Here is a 16,449-nt window from a genome sequence, read left to right as displayed (position 1 = left end):
TCTGTTGTGGCAGCTGATTCATGGCAGGTAGCTGTCCTGAACCGATTCCACTGAGTGATCTCCAGTGCTAGTATTACATAAGAGTCAGGAAACTCTTTGCATTTGCTTTCTGCCGTGTATAATTTCACAAATTTGCATCGTACTCCATTTTCTTTGGCTGCTTTTTAAGAAAGGCTTTGCCCTCCCTGCAGAGATTTTTCTCTTGATCTAGAAGGAGCACATGCAGGGTCTGTGTGCTGCAGGCTCATTTCTCTAAAGCATGGATGGCTCCCCCCCTCCTGGAGCCCCCCCAACCTGCTCCTTGGCTGTGCCCGCCTGTGTCCTTGAATGACTATCCGCCTTGCATGCTTGGTACTGAATTCACGTTGCAGACGGGGTTTGTCTGGCGCTTGCATCACTCCGCGAGGAGCAGCTGGAGAACGGCTGCTGTTGTCTTCTGCGGGATGGGGGTGGGGCTGCTGCTCCTTGGGCCCTTAAGGGCATAGCTGAATCCTCTGTGTTTTCTCTGTGGAAAGCAAACATTTTTGAGCTGGAAAGACAGGGTGGCTTTTGTTGAGGGCGTCCCTGCAGTTTTCTGCTTGGCTGGTGTCTGTGCAGCCTGGATCAGGCAGCTGTTCTTCTCTGGGAAATGGATGCAAGAATGCCTGCGCCCGTGGCTCCCGGGGTTGTTTGTTCTAAGGCAGGCTTTGTGAAGCTTGTGGTGCCCTTTCTCCTCCGGATTGCTTGCAGAACACACACCCCCCCTCCCCAAAAAGGCAACAACTAGTGTGAGAGTACAGATGCACTCCAGCAGCAAGAGAGTGCTTGTTGGCAGCATGATGTCAAGGGAGGCAATGGCTGATGGAGGGGAGGTACCAGAAGCAAACTTCTGTGTGTGAACTATTCTCGCACTTTGATATTTAGAACAGCCTTTAAAAGAATTGCTTACCTTGCTAACTGCACGGTCGCTGCTTTGCCTGCAGCTTTCCTGTCAAACGCCAGAATGCTGGGCTAGGCAAAATCTGGCTTGATCCTGCGCTTTGGCTGCTCTCTTGCAGCTGGTGGAGGCCGGGCTTGCAAGTAGAGCTAATTTTTAGGGCCTCGGGTGGTGCGTGACTGGATGCTCAAGGGTCCCTTGCTCTTGCCAGCCTTTTAAATAGCAGTTGTTGGAACAGGCGGTTGTTACGAAGGGCTTGGCCTCTGAAACTGGCCACAGGCTTTGTGGCCTTTGGGTGCCGCTACATTGGACAGCTCAACCATTCTTCTCTGGCAGGAGCACATGTCTTGACTTTTCCAGGAACAGCAACCCCCGGGGCTGTTACATGACTTTGAAAGAAGTCCCTCTTTTCATCTTCATAGATAGCATTGTATGTCTTTGATCTGAGGCCTACCAGTCAGAGTTCTGACACTCACAAATAGGCCTTGTGAGCGTGGAAGTGACTTACACTGCCCAAGCAGCAGCTCAGCAGAGAGTCCTGAAGGAGTCCTGACAGCATTGAAAACCAACTTGGCAAGAAGTACCTCCTTCCCTGCCCACCTTTTTGAAATCTTTCAGCAGAAACTTCTTCAATGTCCTGAGTTTAGTTTTGGAATCTTTCAGCAGGAGCTTCTTCAATATCCTGCAGCCTTGAGGACTACGAACTTGAAGTCTCGGGAGTCCACACTGGGACCTGAGTGCTGGGCTTCTGGATAGTCAGGGCCAGGTGTGGTAACTGAACGAGTCCCCCAGCCTCACAGAACACAGCAACGGCTGCTGCGGCTCCAGGAATTAATCAGTCTATTTAAAAGTGTTTTAAGAGCCCCCCGGGGCTCCTTGGAGCAATTATTCCAGCCCCGGCCTTTGTCGGATCAGCAGATTTGATGATCTGCTTTGTGGTCAAAAGGCCTTAGATGACTTTCCTTCCTCTTTCTATTTTCTGCGCTGGTGAATGGATGTTTCTGTGGAAGCCCAGCTCCAGCCTTTCTCTCAGGGATTCATGTCAGCCCACTCCTTGGACATGAGGTTCAGTCATGGATAAAAGCAAGAAGATGTGCTGTTTAACAAGCAAAGAACACACAGGTGAGGGGTGCTGAAACCTCCATCTTCCAACCATTCAGATCTCTGCAGCCTCTCCTGCCAGGTGCTCATTCTTCCAGCTGTGCAGACTTTCCAGTATTGGAGCCCAGCTACAGGGAAGGTTTGGGGGAGTAGACTGCAAGGGGGTGAGCTGCAGGTATAGGGACTTGGCAGTGTTGCATACCTCTTTGTGCTCTTCAAAACAGATCATTCGCTTTATACCAGATGAGGGCAGATCCAGGTTTTAAGCACACGCTAGTTGTGGTTCGAGCTTGGCTAATGTATAGATGGTGTGGCTGGGCTTGTTTGCATACACCAAATTTATCATTAGAGCTGAGCTTTTCCCTCCCCCATCCCCAATTAAAAAATGTAAGGTGGGGTTTACAGATGTGTAGATCTACTTTGAAGCCTTTGTCTTCTGCATAGCCAGCAGGATGGAACTTCTCACTGCTGCTTTAGAATGCTTGCTGAGGGGTCAAGAAAGAGGTCTTTGGCTGCAAAACTACTTCTTGACTGCCCTGTTTGGGCCTGTTCTCAATTTTTCCCATTCTGAGGGCAGGATAGGGAACTGACACAGCATGCCTGTCTATGAAACTCTTTGTTCCCTCCTTCTGCTCAGATTAGATTCTCTTTTGCTTTGTGCAGCCGAGCACCTTTCTTGGTACACTGGATCACAGTTTTCCACAGAGCTATTGGATTTCACATCTTGGATCATCTGTATGGACCTTGAGGCTTGATCTGGTCTCTTCTCTTCTGTATTGCATCCTCTCATTCTGGTAATTCTGTGTACATGTGGGACAGATGCCTACAAATGGCTGCTTCCATGGAGGGAGAGGGCATTTGTCTTTGAGGCTACCTAATTTCATTTGTAAATGAGGATGCCATTTATTTTATTATTCAAGGGATTTGGCTTTTTGCTAACAGATTGGAGGCTGGGACCCAGCATCATTTATAAAATGAATGCATTTCCTGACATTGCTTTGAACAGCTTTATGGAGAACTTCCTAGTTTGCAACCTCAGCAAAGGGGAGGGTATAGTTCCGCTTCCTTCTTGCTACTCAACAAAATCTTCCTCATTTCCTGGGCTGCAGGCCTCTTCGTTTTCTGAGGAATTAGATTCCTGTCCCATCCCTCTCCTGTAAATGCATCTAGCTAGGTGTAAATCCAACTGGATTGGATGTTTAATTTTGTCCCAGTTTTGCTTTTTTTTTTTTTAAAGTCAAAAGCATTAAGAACATAAGAGAAACCATGTTGGATCAGGCCAATGGCCCATCCAATCCAACACTCTGTGTCATACAGTGGCCAAAAAACCCCAAGTGCCATCAAGAGATCCACCAGTGGGACGAAGTCCTTCCACTGTGCCCTCCCCCCAACACCAGAATACAGAGCATCACTGCCCCAGACAAAGTTCCAATGATAAGCTGTGGCTAATAGCCACTGATGGACCTCTGCTCCATATGCTTATCCATTTACCTCTTGAAGCTGTCTATGCTTGTAGCTGCCACCACCTCCTGTGGACCAAGTCCAGGATCGCCCCACTCCTGGTAGGTCCTGTGACCATCTGCTCCATAGCAGTCATTGAGAATGTCTAGAAACTCAATCTCTTTCTCCCAACCAGAACACATATTGACCCAGTCAATCTGCGGGTAGTTAAAACCACCTATTATGACACAGTTTTTACGTTTAGCCGCTGTTTTTAATTCTTTCATCATATTATAATCATCCTCTATCTTTTGATCTGGTGGGCGATAACAAACTCCTATAGTTAAATTTCCTTTTGGGCCCACTATTTTGACCCAAAGCATTTCTAGAAAGGAATCTAATTCTCTGACCTTTTCAATCTTACTGTACTGTATACACTCTCTGACATACAGAGCCACCCCAACCCTATCCTCCCGATATAATTTATATCCAGGAATCACTGTGTCCCACTGATTCTCCTCATTTCACCAAGTTTCTGAAATACCCACTTCTACGTTTTTCCCGAACACTAAGCATTCTAACTCCCCGATTTTACCTCCGATACTTCTAGCATTTGTATACAAACATCTATAATTTCCCAGGCAAATTAGGCCCACAACCTTCTCCTGCTGCCTTGAGACTTTGGCAGACAGTACATACTGTTTGTCACCATCTCAGTGGACAACTCTAATCCATTGCCTAGTAGAAAAGTAACAGCTAACCCTTAATCTCTTTGAGATGAGTCCTCCCAAACCAGAGAAATTTCATCAGTTTAAAAGATTCAGTTTAAAAACTGCTCTGCCACCTTTTTTATTTTAAGTGCTAGCAGCCTGGTTCCTTCTGGGGACAAGTGGAGATGTATTTTTTGTACAGCTCCCCCTTGTTCCAAAAAGCATCCCAGTACCTAACTAACTTAAACCCTTCCTCCCTACACCATCGTCTCATCCACGCATTGAAACGTCTAATTTGTGCCTGTCTCTCCAGCCCTGCACATGGAACAGGTAGCACTTCTGAGAAGGCTACCTTGGAGGTCCTGGCCTTAAGTCTCCCACCTAGCAGCCTAAATTTTTCCTCCAGGACCTCACAACTGCATTTCCCCACATTGTTGGTGCCAACATGCACCATGACCACTGGCTCCTCCCCAGCACTGTCTAACAGCCTGTCTACAACAAGCGTAATGTCCGCTACCTTTGCATGAGGCAGGCAAGTCACCATATGGTCAGTATGCGGTTTTGCCACCCAGCTGTCTACTTGCCTAAGGATCAAATCACCAACTACCAAGACCCCCCCCCTCCTTCCCTGCCCAGGGATGGTTCCTTGGTTCAGAAGGATACCCGCTCACCAACTGAAGAAGAGGTCCCTTCTGAGGGCACATTCCCCTTATCCTCAGCATGGTGCCCTGTTCCCTCTCAACCCTCATGCTCCTTGGCAGCAACAGGGCTGCCATGTTCAGAGTGGGGCTCATCTAAGTCTTCTCCGAGTGCCTAACTGACTGTCTCTGCTTCTCCAGGTCAGCCACCTTGGCCTCAAGGGTTTGAACTCGTTCCCTGAGGACCAGGAGCTCCTTGCATTGAGCACACACCCAAGACTTCTGTCCAGTGGGCAGGTAGTCATACATGTGACACTCAGTGCAAAACACTGGAAAGCCCCCACCCCCTGCTGGCATTCTACCTGCATGATAGCTTTTAAAATATACAGTCCCCCCTTTAAATCCTTTTGTGTTTATGTGGCTCTCCTTCTGGAAAGTTTTCTTACCTTATTGGGAACACAAGGAAAATAGGGAACCAGGTTCCTGGTCCTTCCTGGGCTTCTTACAGAGCCACAGGCCAAGAGCCCTTTAGCTCTCGCCCTTTGGCTCGAGCCAAAAAAAAAAAAGCTGCTCCTTAAGCAGCTTAAAACAAGTAAAATCCAATACTAATTACAGCTAAAGTGCTATAAAAATGCTGCTCTTAGGAACTGGATCCAGGCATGGGAGTGGGAGTACAGCAAATTGCCATTTCTCTCTCCTTTGTTCACCTTGCTATTTTAGGGTGTGCCCTCGCCACTTGTAAACCTGGTTATCTCTCCCAAAAATAGTTCTGTGGGGCTTTTCAGAGGTTCCAAGTCAGAGCAGGACTTCAGGAGGCGATATTAAGGAAGAAGAGACCAGGCAGCTGCTGATTTTCCAATGTCATTTGTTTTTAAGGGTGATCTACAAGAATCCATCGCACGGGGGGTACTCTTTGACAGCTAGGTTTAACACAAGCCATGGACTGATTTTGGTCTCTGCTGCTTTAGAAAGCCTGGGCTGTGTTCATGCACTCGCTCGTGAGCCAGATTCCTCCACGAATCACAGTCTCTGCCTGTTTTAATGGGAATCCCAGAGCTGAAAGGGGCCAGAGGGTCTCATCCCATGGCATTGTCTTTGTCCCAGTCCACCTGCATGATACCAGCCATGGCCTGAATTGCATGAGGGGAATCATGGTTTCTCCAGCACAGATGGCTGCAGGAGGAGCAGTGTGTGCTCAGCATTTTAAAATTGTGCTGGGCCCGTTGATGCCTCAAGCAAAATGCAAGCTTGAAATCGTGTGACGCTACCTTATATGGACTCCAGGCCATTGGTCCATCTAGCACACTTGTCTCTTCTGTTTGGCAGGGGCTCTTCAGAGACTCCAGTGGAGAAAGATCCTTTCCCAAAATTGCTGCTTGGGATCTCGTTGGAGGCGCTGCCCAGGATTGAATCTGGGAGCTGATGCAGCACCGACCATTGCATTACTGAGCAGTGGTCCCCTCTTTTTCAGTCTTGAACAAATCATGCAGCAAAACCAACTCTCACACTGCTTCTGGCCATAATTAGGATAAAGAACTGTGCAATGCAAGACCCCTCCCCCCCTCCGACTGCTAAAGTCTTGCTGCGCAGATGATGTGGTCATTTGCTGCATATTGGATCTTGCGGCTAACAGTGGGGCTTTCCTTTGGGGTTCCTCTTATGTTGTTAGGAGAAGGTTCATTGTGCTGGAGGAAAGCCACGGAGTAGCGAAACAGATCCACATGATCCAGCCCATCCAGTCATGAGATTTTTATGCAGCTCTGTCTCTGCAGAAATTCTCTATTCAGAGCATCCTTGAGTGAATTGTGGCTTTTGTATCATTCCTGCTACTGCCATCCTCTTCCTGAATGAGCCTGCTATCCGTTGCTTGTCCAGGAGGCACTGAGGAAACTCCATTAGGCTCCCAGGCTTCTAGGCTCTGGGGCTTCCTGCCCAGAGGAAGCCCCGGCAGCTGCCAGTCCTCAGTCTGTCCCTGGCATAGCAATGTTGTTTGCAATAACGATGCTTGCAAAGACTTGATTGCAAACGGCTGGCTGAGCTGTAGCGTGTGGAGTCGCTGCCTTACTTTGATGGCAAAAATGTCTGGCGCTGTTGTAGTGGGCTGTGATGGTGTCTGTGTGGGGGGGGAACAGAGGGCTTTCCATACCTGTGAATAAAGTAGGTCTGCAGTGTTTAACTAGGACTGGCCAAGAAGTACTGCATGTGTGTGCACAGTGTACACACAGTGATGCCAGCTTTCTCTCCCCTGCCCCCCAGGCACTGTTCAAAATGCAGATGTTGACACTGAAAAGCCTTAAGTGGTTTGGGAGTAAAGTAGCTGAAAGGTCTTTGCCTCCAGTAGGAACTTGCCTGGGGGTTGAGGTCTGCTGTTGGGGCCCAGCTTGTGAACCTGCCTGCAAGAAAGAAGTGTGTGCGCATGCACGCCTGAAGGGGACTTCTTTGCTCTAGATGTTATTTGCCAGACAAAACTTCCTGGCCCCCACCTTCCTGACCCCCTGGATCATTGCTGGAGTTTGCTTCAAATCTTGCTTTACAAAAGGAAAAGGGCCATGGGCTATACTACTATGGCACAGTATGACTGATTTGCTGCACATATTGCTACATGTTTTTTTGCTGATATAATGTCATTTTTCTTTATACTTACACTATGTCATGCCTTATATGGCATGTGTATTCGGATTTCTGTAATCCTAGCCCTAATACATAGCTTATTAGATGTCTGTTTATATCTCTTTTATATCGACTTTGCACTGTAATCTGCTTTGAGTCTCAATAAGGAAGGTGGACCTATAAATATGGTATTAGATGTATTGTGACTTGGTGGTTGCCGTACATTGCAGCTTTTGCTGTACATAGTTTTGGAGTTGTGTTGTCAGCTGCCTGGGATATTTCTGGAAGCAAAATAGGAATGGGTGAAATTAATATAAACCTACTGCCTTCCAGGAAGAATGACACGGTGCATGGGAGTACTGTTGACTTTTCTCTCTGGGGTTGTTATTCAGATCTCTCTCTCTTTTCCTGCACAGGTCAGCGTGCCCTTCATCATCGTGGAGATATCCTAGAGACGTTAGTTTTGCTGAACCCTTCTGACAAGTCAATCCGTGATGAGGTAAGCAGGGAGCACTGCTTTGGGAATGGAAGCAAATACCACGGAAGAAGCGGTTTCAGCATGAATGCAAGCAAAAAATACTCCTACAAACAGTACCGCTGAAAATAATAATACATATGCTTCAATCCTTATATAATTTATATAACTTCAATCCTTATATAATGGACTTTATTTATTGAAGGAAGGAATTGTTGAAGCGTACTAATCCCTCTATTGGAAAATGTGGAAGCAGCTGATTTGTAATGAATTGTAATTGTAATTTCTTTGGCGGGGAGGTATGATGACATTGTATATACTGGTTTAAATTATATAAGAATTGAAGCATATGTAGTGTTGTTGTTTTCAGCAGTACTGTTTGTAGTAGTATTTTTTTGCTTGGGAATGGAAGCGGCTAGGTAATGTGCACCAACTTGCGTGGTGCACATTTTGGTGTCAGAAACGTGTTCTGAGCTTCAGAACCATTAGTCAGATCTGTGCCAAGCATACATAGCAGCAGTTTTTTTCCCTGGCTGTCACAGCCTCCATTTGGCGGCTGCCGTTCTTTTCAGACCCTTGACCCAGAGACTTGAATGTGACATTCAGAGACTGGGAGTGAGCCTTTTCCATCTGAGACCTTGGAGACCAGTTGCCAGCCGGGCTGAGCAAGATGGACCAAGGGCCTGACTTGGGTGCAGGGCAGTTTCTTATCCTTTTAATTGGCTTCCCTGCCAGGCAGTGTGTTGTGCATCAAGGGGACAGGGGATTCTCAGAAGCCTTCCCTTGCTGCAAGGAAGCTGGCTGGCATGTGGTTGCCTCAGATTAAACCCGATACCTGGTTTGTCTCCCTTAGTCTCCTCCCCTCCAACTGGCAGCATCTCTCTAGGATCTCAGTGACAGAAAGGCCTTTCCCTGCACTTCCTCCCTTTCACAATTTCTTAACTGGAGGGTGAACCTGCCAGGCCAGTGGCTCTGCTCCTGAGCTGTGGCCACGCAGCCTACCTTGCCCTCTACTCATCCCTGATAGGCAACTGGGGCAGAGCAATGGCTCCGCTACCGGGAAGCTTGGATTTAAAGGCATTTATGCTTGTGATCCCAGGACAGAACCTTTCTCTCATCCCTCCCTGCTCCAGCTCCGCAACCTGATCACTGATTCTTCCCGGCACAAGCTGCTGATCTTCGCCGGGCCTTGCGTGGAGGAGACAGGGGAGCTGGTGCTCCAGACGGGCACTTTCGCATTGCGGGACTTCATCCAGGTCTTTGCTGACAAAGCGGTGAGTTGTCTTTCCCCCACTGTCCTGTGCCTTGCCTGCTGCCATGAGGCTCTGGGTGTTTGTCCTGGGAACTTAAGAAACGCTGACTTGAAAATTGGGCTAATTGGTACAAAAACGTGCCTGAGATGGTACTGGTGGTGAAGTAGGGGAAAGTGAAGCATGGATTTGAGTCCTGTGATGATTCCTTTTGAGACTAATTCTCCCAAGTCAACCCTGTCCTTGTAATCATTTCAGACTGCTGACAGGGAGCTTATGTGATTCAGCAGTCCTGTGTACAAAATACGCCAATCTTAGGATTTATAAAAGAAGATATTGGATTTATACCCCACCCTTCACTCTGAATATTAGGGTTTCAGAGCGGCTTACAATCTCTTTTACCTTCTTCCCCCACAACAGACACCCGGTGAGGTGGGTGGGGTTGAGAGAACTCTTACAGAAGCTGCCTTTTCAAGGACAGCTCTGAGAGAGCTGTGGCTGACCAAAAGCCATTCCAGCAGCTGCAAGTGGAGGAGTGAGTAATCAAACCCGGTTCTCCCAGATAAGTGTCGGTGCACTTAACCACTACACCAAAGTGGCTCTTTTCTATCTATGGGAAGGCTAGGTTTAGAATCCCTTTCCCCAAATATGCTAATTTCCCATGTAGAGGGAATTAAGAATGCTTCTCCACCTATGCCGTTCCTCCTTCCCCTTGCATAGAAAGCTAGCATGTCAGGGAGGACCATAGGCTAGAGTTTTCTCGTGAATTTTGTATGAACAGCAAGCTGATGGTTTTGTACATTCAGTAGCCTCTCTTCCTCCACCCGTACTCTGAATTGGTACCAGCCCAGATCCAAGTTGATTCCTTTAGTGAGCATGAGGCTGAGGTCTGGTTCCTAGTCTTCTGCTAGCTACACTTCCTATCAAATAAGAAGCAACATCTAGTGCAAGGGCCTACGGATGTGGCTCAAGGGCCAAATGTAGCTCAGTACCAAACTAAACATGGCTTTTCTTTTTTTTAAAAAAAGAAAAAGATCTTTAAGTTAACATGTATTGGAAGGGTAGGATGAGAGAGTAACAAATACGTGAAGGGACCAGGGGGCAAAGATTGGCATTAGATTCAAGGGCTTCTTAGATACTGTTAAAGGGTAAAAGTTGTCCCCTGTGTAAGTACTGGGTCATTACTGACCCATGGGGTGACATCACATCAGGACTTTTTTTTTGGCAAAGCTTTTCTGTGCATGCACACTTCTTCATATTTATTATCACATTCAGATTAAGATACTGCCTGCCCAGAAGCTTCTGTGCATAAAATGTATAGTGGTTGGATTGCCAGACTAGGGTCCAGGTGACCCAGGTTCGAAAGTCCACTCTGCTATGGAAGCGCACAGGACGATCTTGGGTCAGACATTCCCTCTCAGCTTAGCCCTTTATTGGGGAGAAAAAAGGTAAAAGGTAAAGGTAGTCCCCTGTGCAAGCACCAGTCGTTTCAGACTCTTGGGTGATGTCGCATCATGATGTTTTCACAGCAGACTTTTTTACAGGGTGGTTTGCCATTGCCTTCCCCAGTCATCTACACTTTTCCCCCAGCAAGCTAGGTACTCATTTTACCCACCTCGGAAGGATGGAAGGCTGAGTCAACCTGGAGCCGGCTACCTGAACCCAGCTTCCAGTGGGATTGAATTTAGGTCATGAGCAGAGCTTGGACTGCAATACTGCAGTTTACCACTCTGCATCACAGGGCTCCGTATAGAGATACTATGCATACAGGGAAATGACAGAGGTGAGAAGTTGCCCATAATCCAGGTGCAAACCATGCATACTTATGCCAGTGTATGAAGACAATCATACAGGGTGCTCCTTCTCTGTATGTTTATTACTTACTATAAGACTTTGTGTGTGCCACTTTCTAGTGAAATACTTGCAACAGCCAGTGTTTGGGCTGCAAAATCATAATGGATTATCCATTTTTTAGATTGTTATATTGATTTTAGATTGCATATTGTTTTATTATATGTATTTGATTGTAATCTTGTATTATTGATTATTGGGAAAGCCCATTTGGGAAAGGGCGGGCTATAAATTGAAAAATTAATAATAATAATAATAGATATGTCAGTTATTGGTCATGTATATTTTTGTTTATACAAATGAGCTTTCTTATGCTGGCTCTTTGTGGATTTCTTACTATGAATTTTAAGATAGTTTGTCTCTTTAATTATAAATGGTTGCTGACTCTCTCATCTAAAGTATGTGGGACACCCCTAGAAGTATTTGATGTTAATGTGCAGAGATGCACATTGCTAATCTGTTCTAGAAATCATGTCTGAGAGCATTCCGCTTTAGGGGCCTGTAGCTCAGAGTAGAGCCTCCTTTGTTGCCTGCCAGAGGCCCCTGATACATCTAGGTGAAAAAGAAGAGATGGAATCTTAAGACCTTTTTTTGTGCCTGAGACCTGTTGTCAGTCAAAGAGCCAGCATTGTGTAGCAGTTAGAGTGCTGGATTGCAAACTGGGAGACACAAGTTCAAATCCCCACTCTGCCTTGGGAGCTTAATGGGTGATCTTGGGCCAGTCATACTCTCAGCCTAACCTACCTTAAAGGATTGTTAAGAGGATAAAAATGGAGAATGGTGTAAGCCATTTTAGGTCCTTGTTGAGGAGAAAAGTGGTGTATAAATGAAGTAAAAAAAAAAGAGAGAAAACTGGGTTGGATGGACTGATGGTCAGGTTTTGGAAAAGGGGGAAAACCTACCATGCAATAAGGTGCTGCAAAAATTTACTGCATACAACCTTACAAAGAATTAGCTATATAATTACAGGCATACATATAAACCTGTTTAATTGTTCTCTTCTTCAGCCACTCCTTATGCTGCCTAAACTAATACAATCATTAAAATACAAGAGAACACAGCTGAATCGACCATAATAGACACATGCACACCAATTAGCTCAGTATACATGCCAATTAGCCCAGTCCTAAAACATAAACTTCCACCTGATAAAGGTAAGCCATATTAACATGAAGCAATAGCATGGTGTAATGCCAATTTTATCAGGTTTCCTTTTTCAACATGCTTTCATGGACATTACAGATCGCAGCTGCTTACGTCAACGGTTTTGTATCCTTGAAAGTTTCCTGTAATTATATCACTGTAAATTCTTTGTATTCATATTGCATGCAGTAAATCTTTGTGGCATGTCACAGAGGCAGTCGTTTTTAAACTTTGTTCTTACACTGTGATCTCAGTTTTTGATTTTATCTCGGGTATTGGAAAAGGCAGTTTCTGATTTTCACAAGTAAGATCTACAGTTCTGCTTTTCTGCTTATAGCCAGAGGGGCCATGGTTCAGCAGTGGTATAGTTGCTTTACATGTAAGTCTCAGTTTCAATCCTTCCCAGTTAAAATGTTCTTGGCCATTGGTGCTGGAGAAATAACGTTTCCCCCCTCACTGGGGACTTGGATAATTGTTGCTGGTTAGTGTGAATAGTTCTGGGACAGCAAGGCCCAGAATTTGGTCTGGCTTTGTAGAGGGCACCTTCATACACTCACTGTATTCCCCCTTCTCTGTTCTCTTTCTTCCTGTCTCAGGTTGGGGAGTTCCTAAGCTCAGCAGACCCTTCAGCTAAAACCAGCATGACTGTGGTTTGCCCAGACTTTGGCGTTTGGAAGGATTCCAGGCTGGGCGAACACAACCTGTTGGATTTCATCGATCTCCAGTTCAATCCCAGCTGTGTGCTGCCAGAGATGGAGGGCTTACAGGAGTTCATCGAATACCTTTCGGAGTCCCTAGATCCCCCACCACCTTTCGACCTCCTGGAGCCTCCCAGCACTGTTGGCTTCCTGAAGCTTTCCAGGCCTTGCTGCTACATCTTTCCAGGTGGAAGGGGAGACTCTGCTTTCTTTGCGGTTAATGGGTTCAACATGTTGGTGAATGGGGGCTCCAATCCCAGATCCTCCTTCTGGAAGCTGGTTCGTCACCTGGACCGCATCGACTCCATCTTGGTGACCCACATTGGGACAGACAGTTTACCTGGGGTGAACAGTCTGCTGCAGAGGAAGCTGGCTGAAATGGAGGAGGATCCGTCTACTCACGGCTCCCAGAATGACGACTGGGTGAAGAACCTCATCTCACCAGAGTTGGGCGTTGTGTTCCTCAATGCCTCTGAGAAGCTGAAGACGATAGAAGGAGATTCGGAGATCCTGAAGAGCTGCGATGAAGGCAGCTTGGCCCTGCAGTACCTAGACAAGCTAGGCATTAAGCCGAGCCCTCTGTATCGGGATGCTGGCCCCAAGGCAGAACCCACCATCCTTTTCCAGAAGATGGGTGTGGGGCGACTGGATATGTACATCCTCAACCCAGTGAAGGGCAGTAAGGAGCTAGAGTTCTTGATGCAGCAGTGGTGTGGGAATGGTTACCCCAAAGGGCTGGAGCTACCCTTGCAGTGCTTGACCTCTGTCTGTGCCCTTCTGGTCTGGCACCCTGTGAACCCCAGAGAGAAGATTGTTCGGGTCTTGTTCCCTGGTTGCACTCCCCCCAATAAGATCTTGGAAGGGCTGGAGAAAGTCAGACACTTAGAGTTCCTCAGGCATCCAGTAGTTACTCAGAAGGATCTGGAGTCTTTCTCCTCTTCTACTCCGCTCAAGCAGAAGCGGACTGAGAGCCAAGAAAGTCTCAAGTCAGGTTCTAGGCTGAGCCTCACAGAACCAAGCCTGTCAGTTTCCAAGGAGAAGAGGGAACTGAAGCCACTAAATGCCAGAGATCGGCCCAAGGCACCCAGTGAGACCTCAAAAGGTAGTGTGGAGGAAGAGAGAACCAAAGAGGCCAGATCCAAGTTGGAATCTTCAACAGAGAAGCTCAAACAAGATGTGAGGCCTAAATTGCTGAAGGAGTGGCAGATACCCAAGAAGGAAGTGAAAAAAGAAGAAAAGAAACTGGCACCGAAGGAAGACCTTGGCCAAGAGAAGGATGTAACCAAGAAAGATTCAAAGATACTGAAGAAAGAGGGCAAGGCAAATCCTCCCCGAAAAGATATAAAGAGAGAGGAGACCAAGAAGGATGTCAAGGTGGAGGAGAAAGTGACTAAGCAGCCAGTTCGGAAACTCGCAGCTGCAGAGGTCAAGAGGCCCCAGACCAAGACGGGCAGTGTCAGAAAGTCTATCCCTACCCTCAAAAAGGACACAGAAAAGCCAAAGATGAAGCTGTCTAAAGAGGCAGCTGGCACACAGAAGACATCTGCAGGTTCCAAGGGGCGCTCAGAGGTGTCCAAATCCTCATCAGAAAATGGGATGCAGGAGATGGAGAGGTTGTTGGGGAGCTCACGGCAGGGGCCTTTGGGAGCAGAATCAACTGATAAAGGCATCACCATGGCTGAAAGCGAGCTGGAACCTTCACCCCTGGATGGCGTGGGTTGTCATGGAGATGGCCCAGAGAGTGCTGAGAACGGCCTGGGTGTAGGTGGAGATCCAGAGAGCCCTCAGCCTTTCCGCCACCTGGAAGCTGGCTCCCCTCTGAAAGGCATTGGCCCACCGTCCCCGTTAGTGAAGACTCCCAAGAGCGATCGGAGCGTCAACCTTGAGCTAACTCCCACAGATATCCAGGAGGGCCTCAACCACTGTCCAGAGGCTGAGGAAGCCTGTGGCAGTTCCGAGGAGAAGACTCTTGAAATGATGTCCCCCTCCAGCTCTGCCCCAGCTAGTGCTGGCCACACCCCCTTCCACCAGTCCCCGGTTGAAGATGCTATCATGGCCGAGGAGCCAGTGGCCATCATCAACTCTTGGAGGCCTGATGGTTCTATCTCTGGCTCTCGGGCCTCGCGTGACAACTCCAGTTCATCACAGGAGAGGCCATCAGGATGCCTGTCTCCTAGCCTCTTCCGCGATGACATCCCAGATGTGTCCCCCACCATTACTACTCCATCCCTCCCAGCAGAAGTGGGATCCCCTCATTCGACTGAGGTGGACGAGTCTCTCTCCATCTCCTTTGAGCAGGTTCTGCCCCCCGTCAGTGAATTCCCTCAAGAAGAAGTGGGAAACGTCCATGCAGGGGGACTCACCCCAGAACCAGATGGCCCGTTGGGCAAAGGTGGATTGTCTTTGCCCGTCCGACCCTGTCACCACCACCACCACCACTCCAGCGCGCAGCGGTTGGATGGCCACGTCCTGCCTCGTTCTGGCCATCGCTCGGACTCCCCTCATGACGTGGACCTTTGCCTGGTATCTCCTTGTGAGTTTGAGCACCCCAAGTCAGAAAGGTCCCCGTCTGTCCACTTCAGCCCCCGGGACATGTCAAACAGCAGTGACTTCTCCCAAGAGTCAACCAAACCCCTGGCTCACAGGAAAGGCCCAAGGGGGCGCAAGCCGTACGCTCTCATTGACGAGACTCCACCGACTTCATTCAGTGAGTCGCTGCCCACCCTCTCAGACTCTGACATCCTGCCAGCCACTGAGGAGTGCCCTTCCATTACAGCGGACGGTGGCTTGGACTCAGATGAGGAACCTGAGAACCTGGTTCGGCCCTGCGATCCGCTCCCGGCCCCCCTGAAAGACCCTTGCCCCCTGCCTGCCCAGCCCGGCATCTGCATGGTGGACCCGGAGAAAGAAGGGCCTGCCAAGGCCAAGAGGACCCCTGCGCGGGTGAACTCTGCACCCCCAAAAGCAGATATCCCGAAAGCTTTGGCCCCAAGCAGCAAGACCAAAGCCTCGCCTGCAGACAAAGCCCGGCTGCCCACTCTTGGGAAAAACGAGCCCTTGGCATCCCGAGCCGGTGGGGACGCCCGAGCCCCCCTCGCCACCCGCAGGCCGTTATCAGGAGCTGGAAGGCAGTCTCCAGCAGGTAAGCTAATACTTCCTTGGGTGTGGGAGGAGGCGGTGGGTGGTGTGGCAGGAAGGAAGGGTCCAGGAATAGATGGAAAGATAATGTAAGAACATTTCGGGGAAATCCGATGGTGCCAGGAGCCATGGCTATTAAACTGGTGTTGACACAGTTTACTTTCATAGATGCAACTTACCAAGGAATGCTGCTTTCAAGTGCTGCAATATTCCTGCACGTGCAGTGGTTCCCTCAATGTGTTCACCCTTACAAGGGCTGGTAGAATCCATCCACCATACCCCCAAAAATGTAGTCTGAAACCCCAAAAGCATAGAGCTTGGAAGATCTGTAATGGCAGAATCTCAGCCCTGTCTTTAAAAATGCAGTACCCAAGATTCCTTCCACCAACAGGTTGTTTCTTGGGTAGCTGGACGCTGCGTAAATATTTGTTGAAGATTGTTGAAGAGCACCATCTGCTGACGGGAGGGGCTGTTGCACC

General features: G+C 48.1%; 1 protein-coding gene across 1 annotated transcript in view; it reads left to right on the top strand.

The window, feature by feature from the left end:
- The window catches only part of MAP1S (microtubule associated protein 1S), a 35,251-nt gene that overhangs the window by 14,202 nt on the left and 4,600 nt on the right, over nucleotides 1–16,449 (top strand). Inside the window, exons 3-5 of the mRNA XM_060232539.1 lie at nucleotides 7,832–7,914; nucleotides 9,024–9,164; nucleotides 12,731–15,974. Of these exons, the coding sequence (XP_060088522.1) occupies nucleotides 7,832–7,914; nucleotides 9,024–9,164; nucleotides 12,731–15,974 (3,468 nt within the window). The remainder of the gene's footprint in view (nucleotides 1–7,831; nucleotides 7,915–9,023; nucleotides 9,165–12,730; nucleotides 15,975–16,449) is intronic.

The sequence above is a fragment of the Heteronotia binoei genome, chromosome 2, assembly GCF_032191835.1.
Source record: "Heteronotia binoei isolate CCM8104 ecotype False Entrance Well chromosome 2, APGP_CSIRO_Hbin_v1, whole genome shotgun sequence".
Classification (NCBI taxonomy): Eukaryota; Metazoa; Chordata; class Lepidosauria; order Squamata; family Gekkonidae; genus Heteronotia; species Heteronotia binoei.
This window is presented reverse-complemented; position numbering and strand designations above follow the sequence as displayed.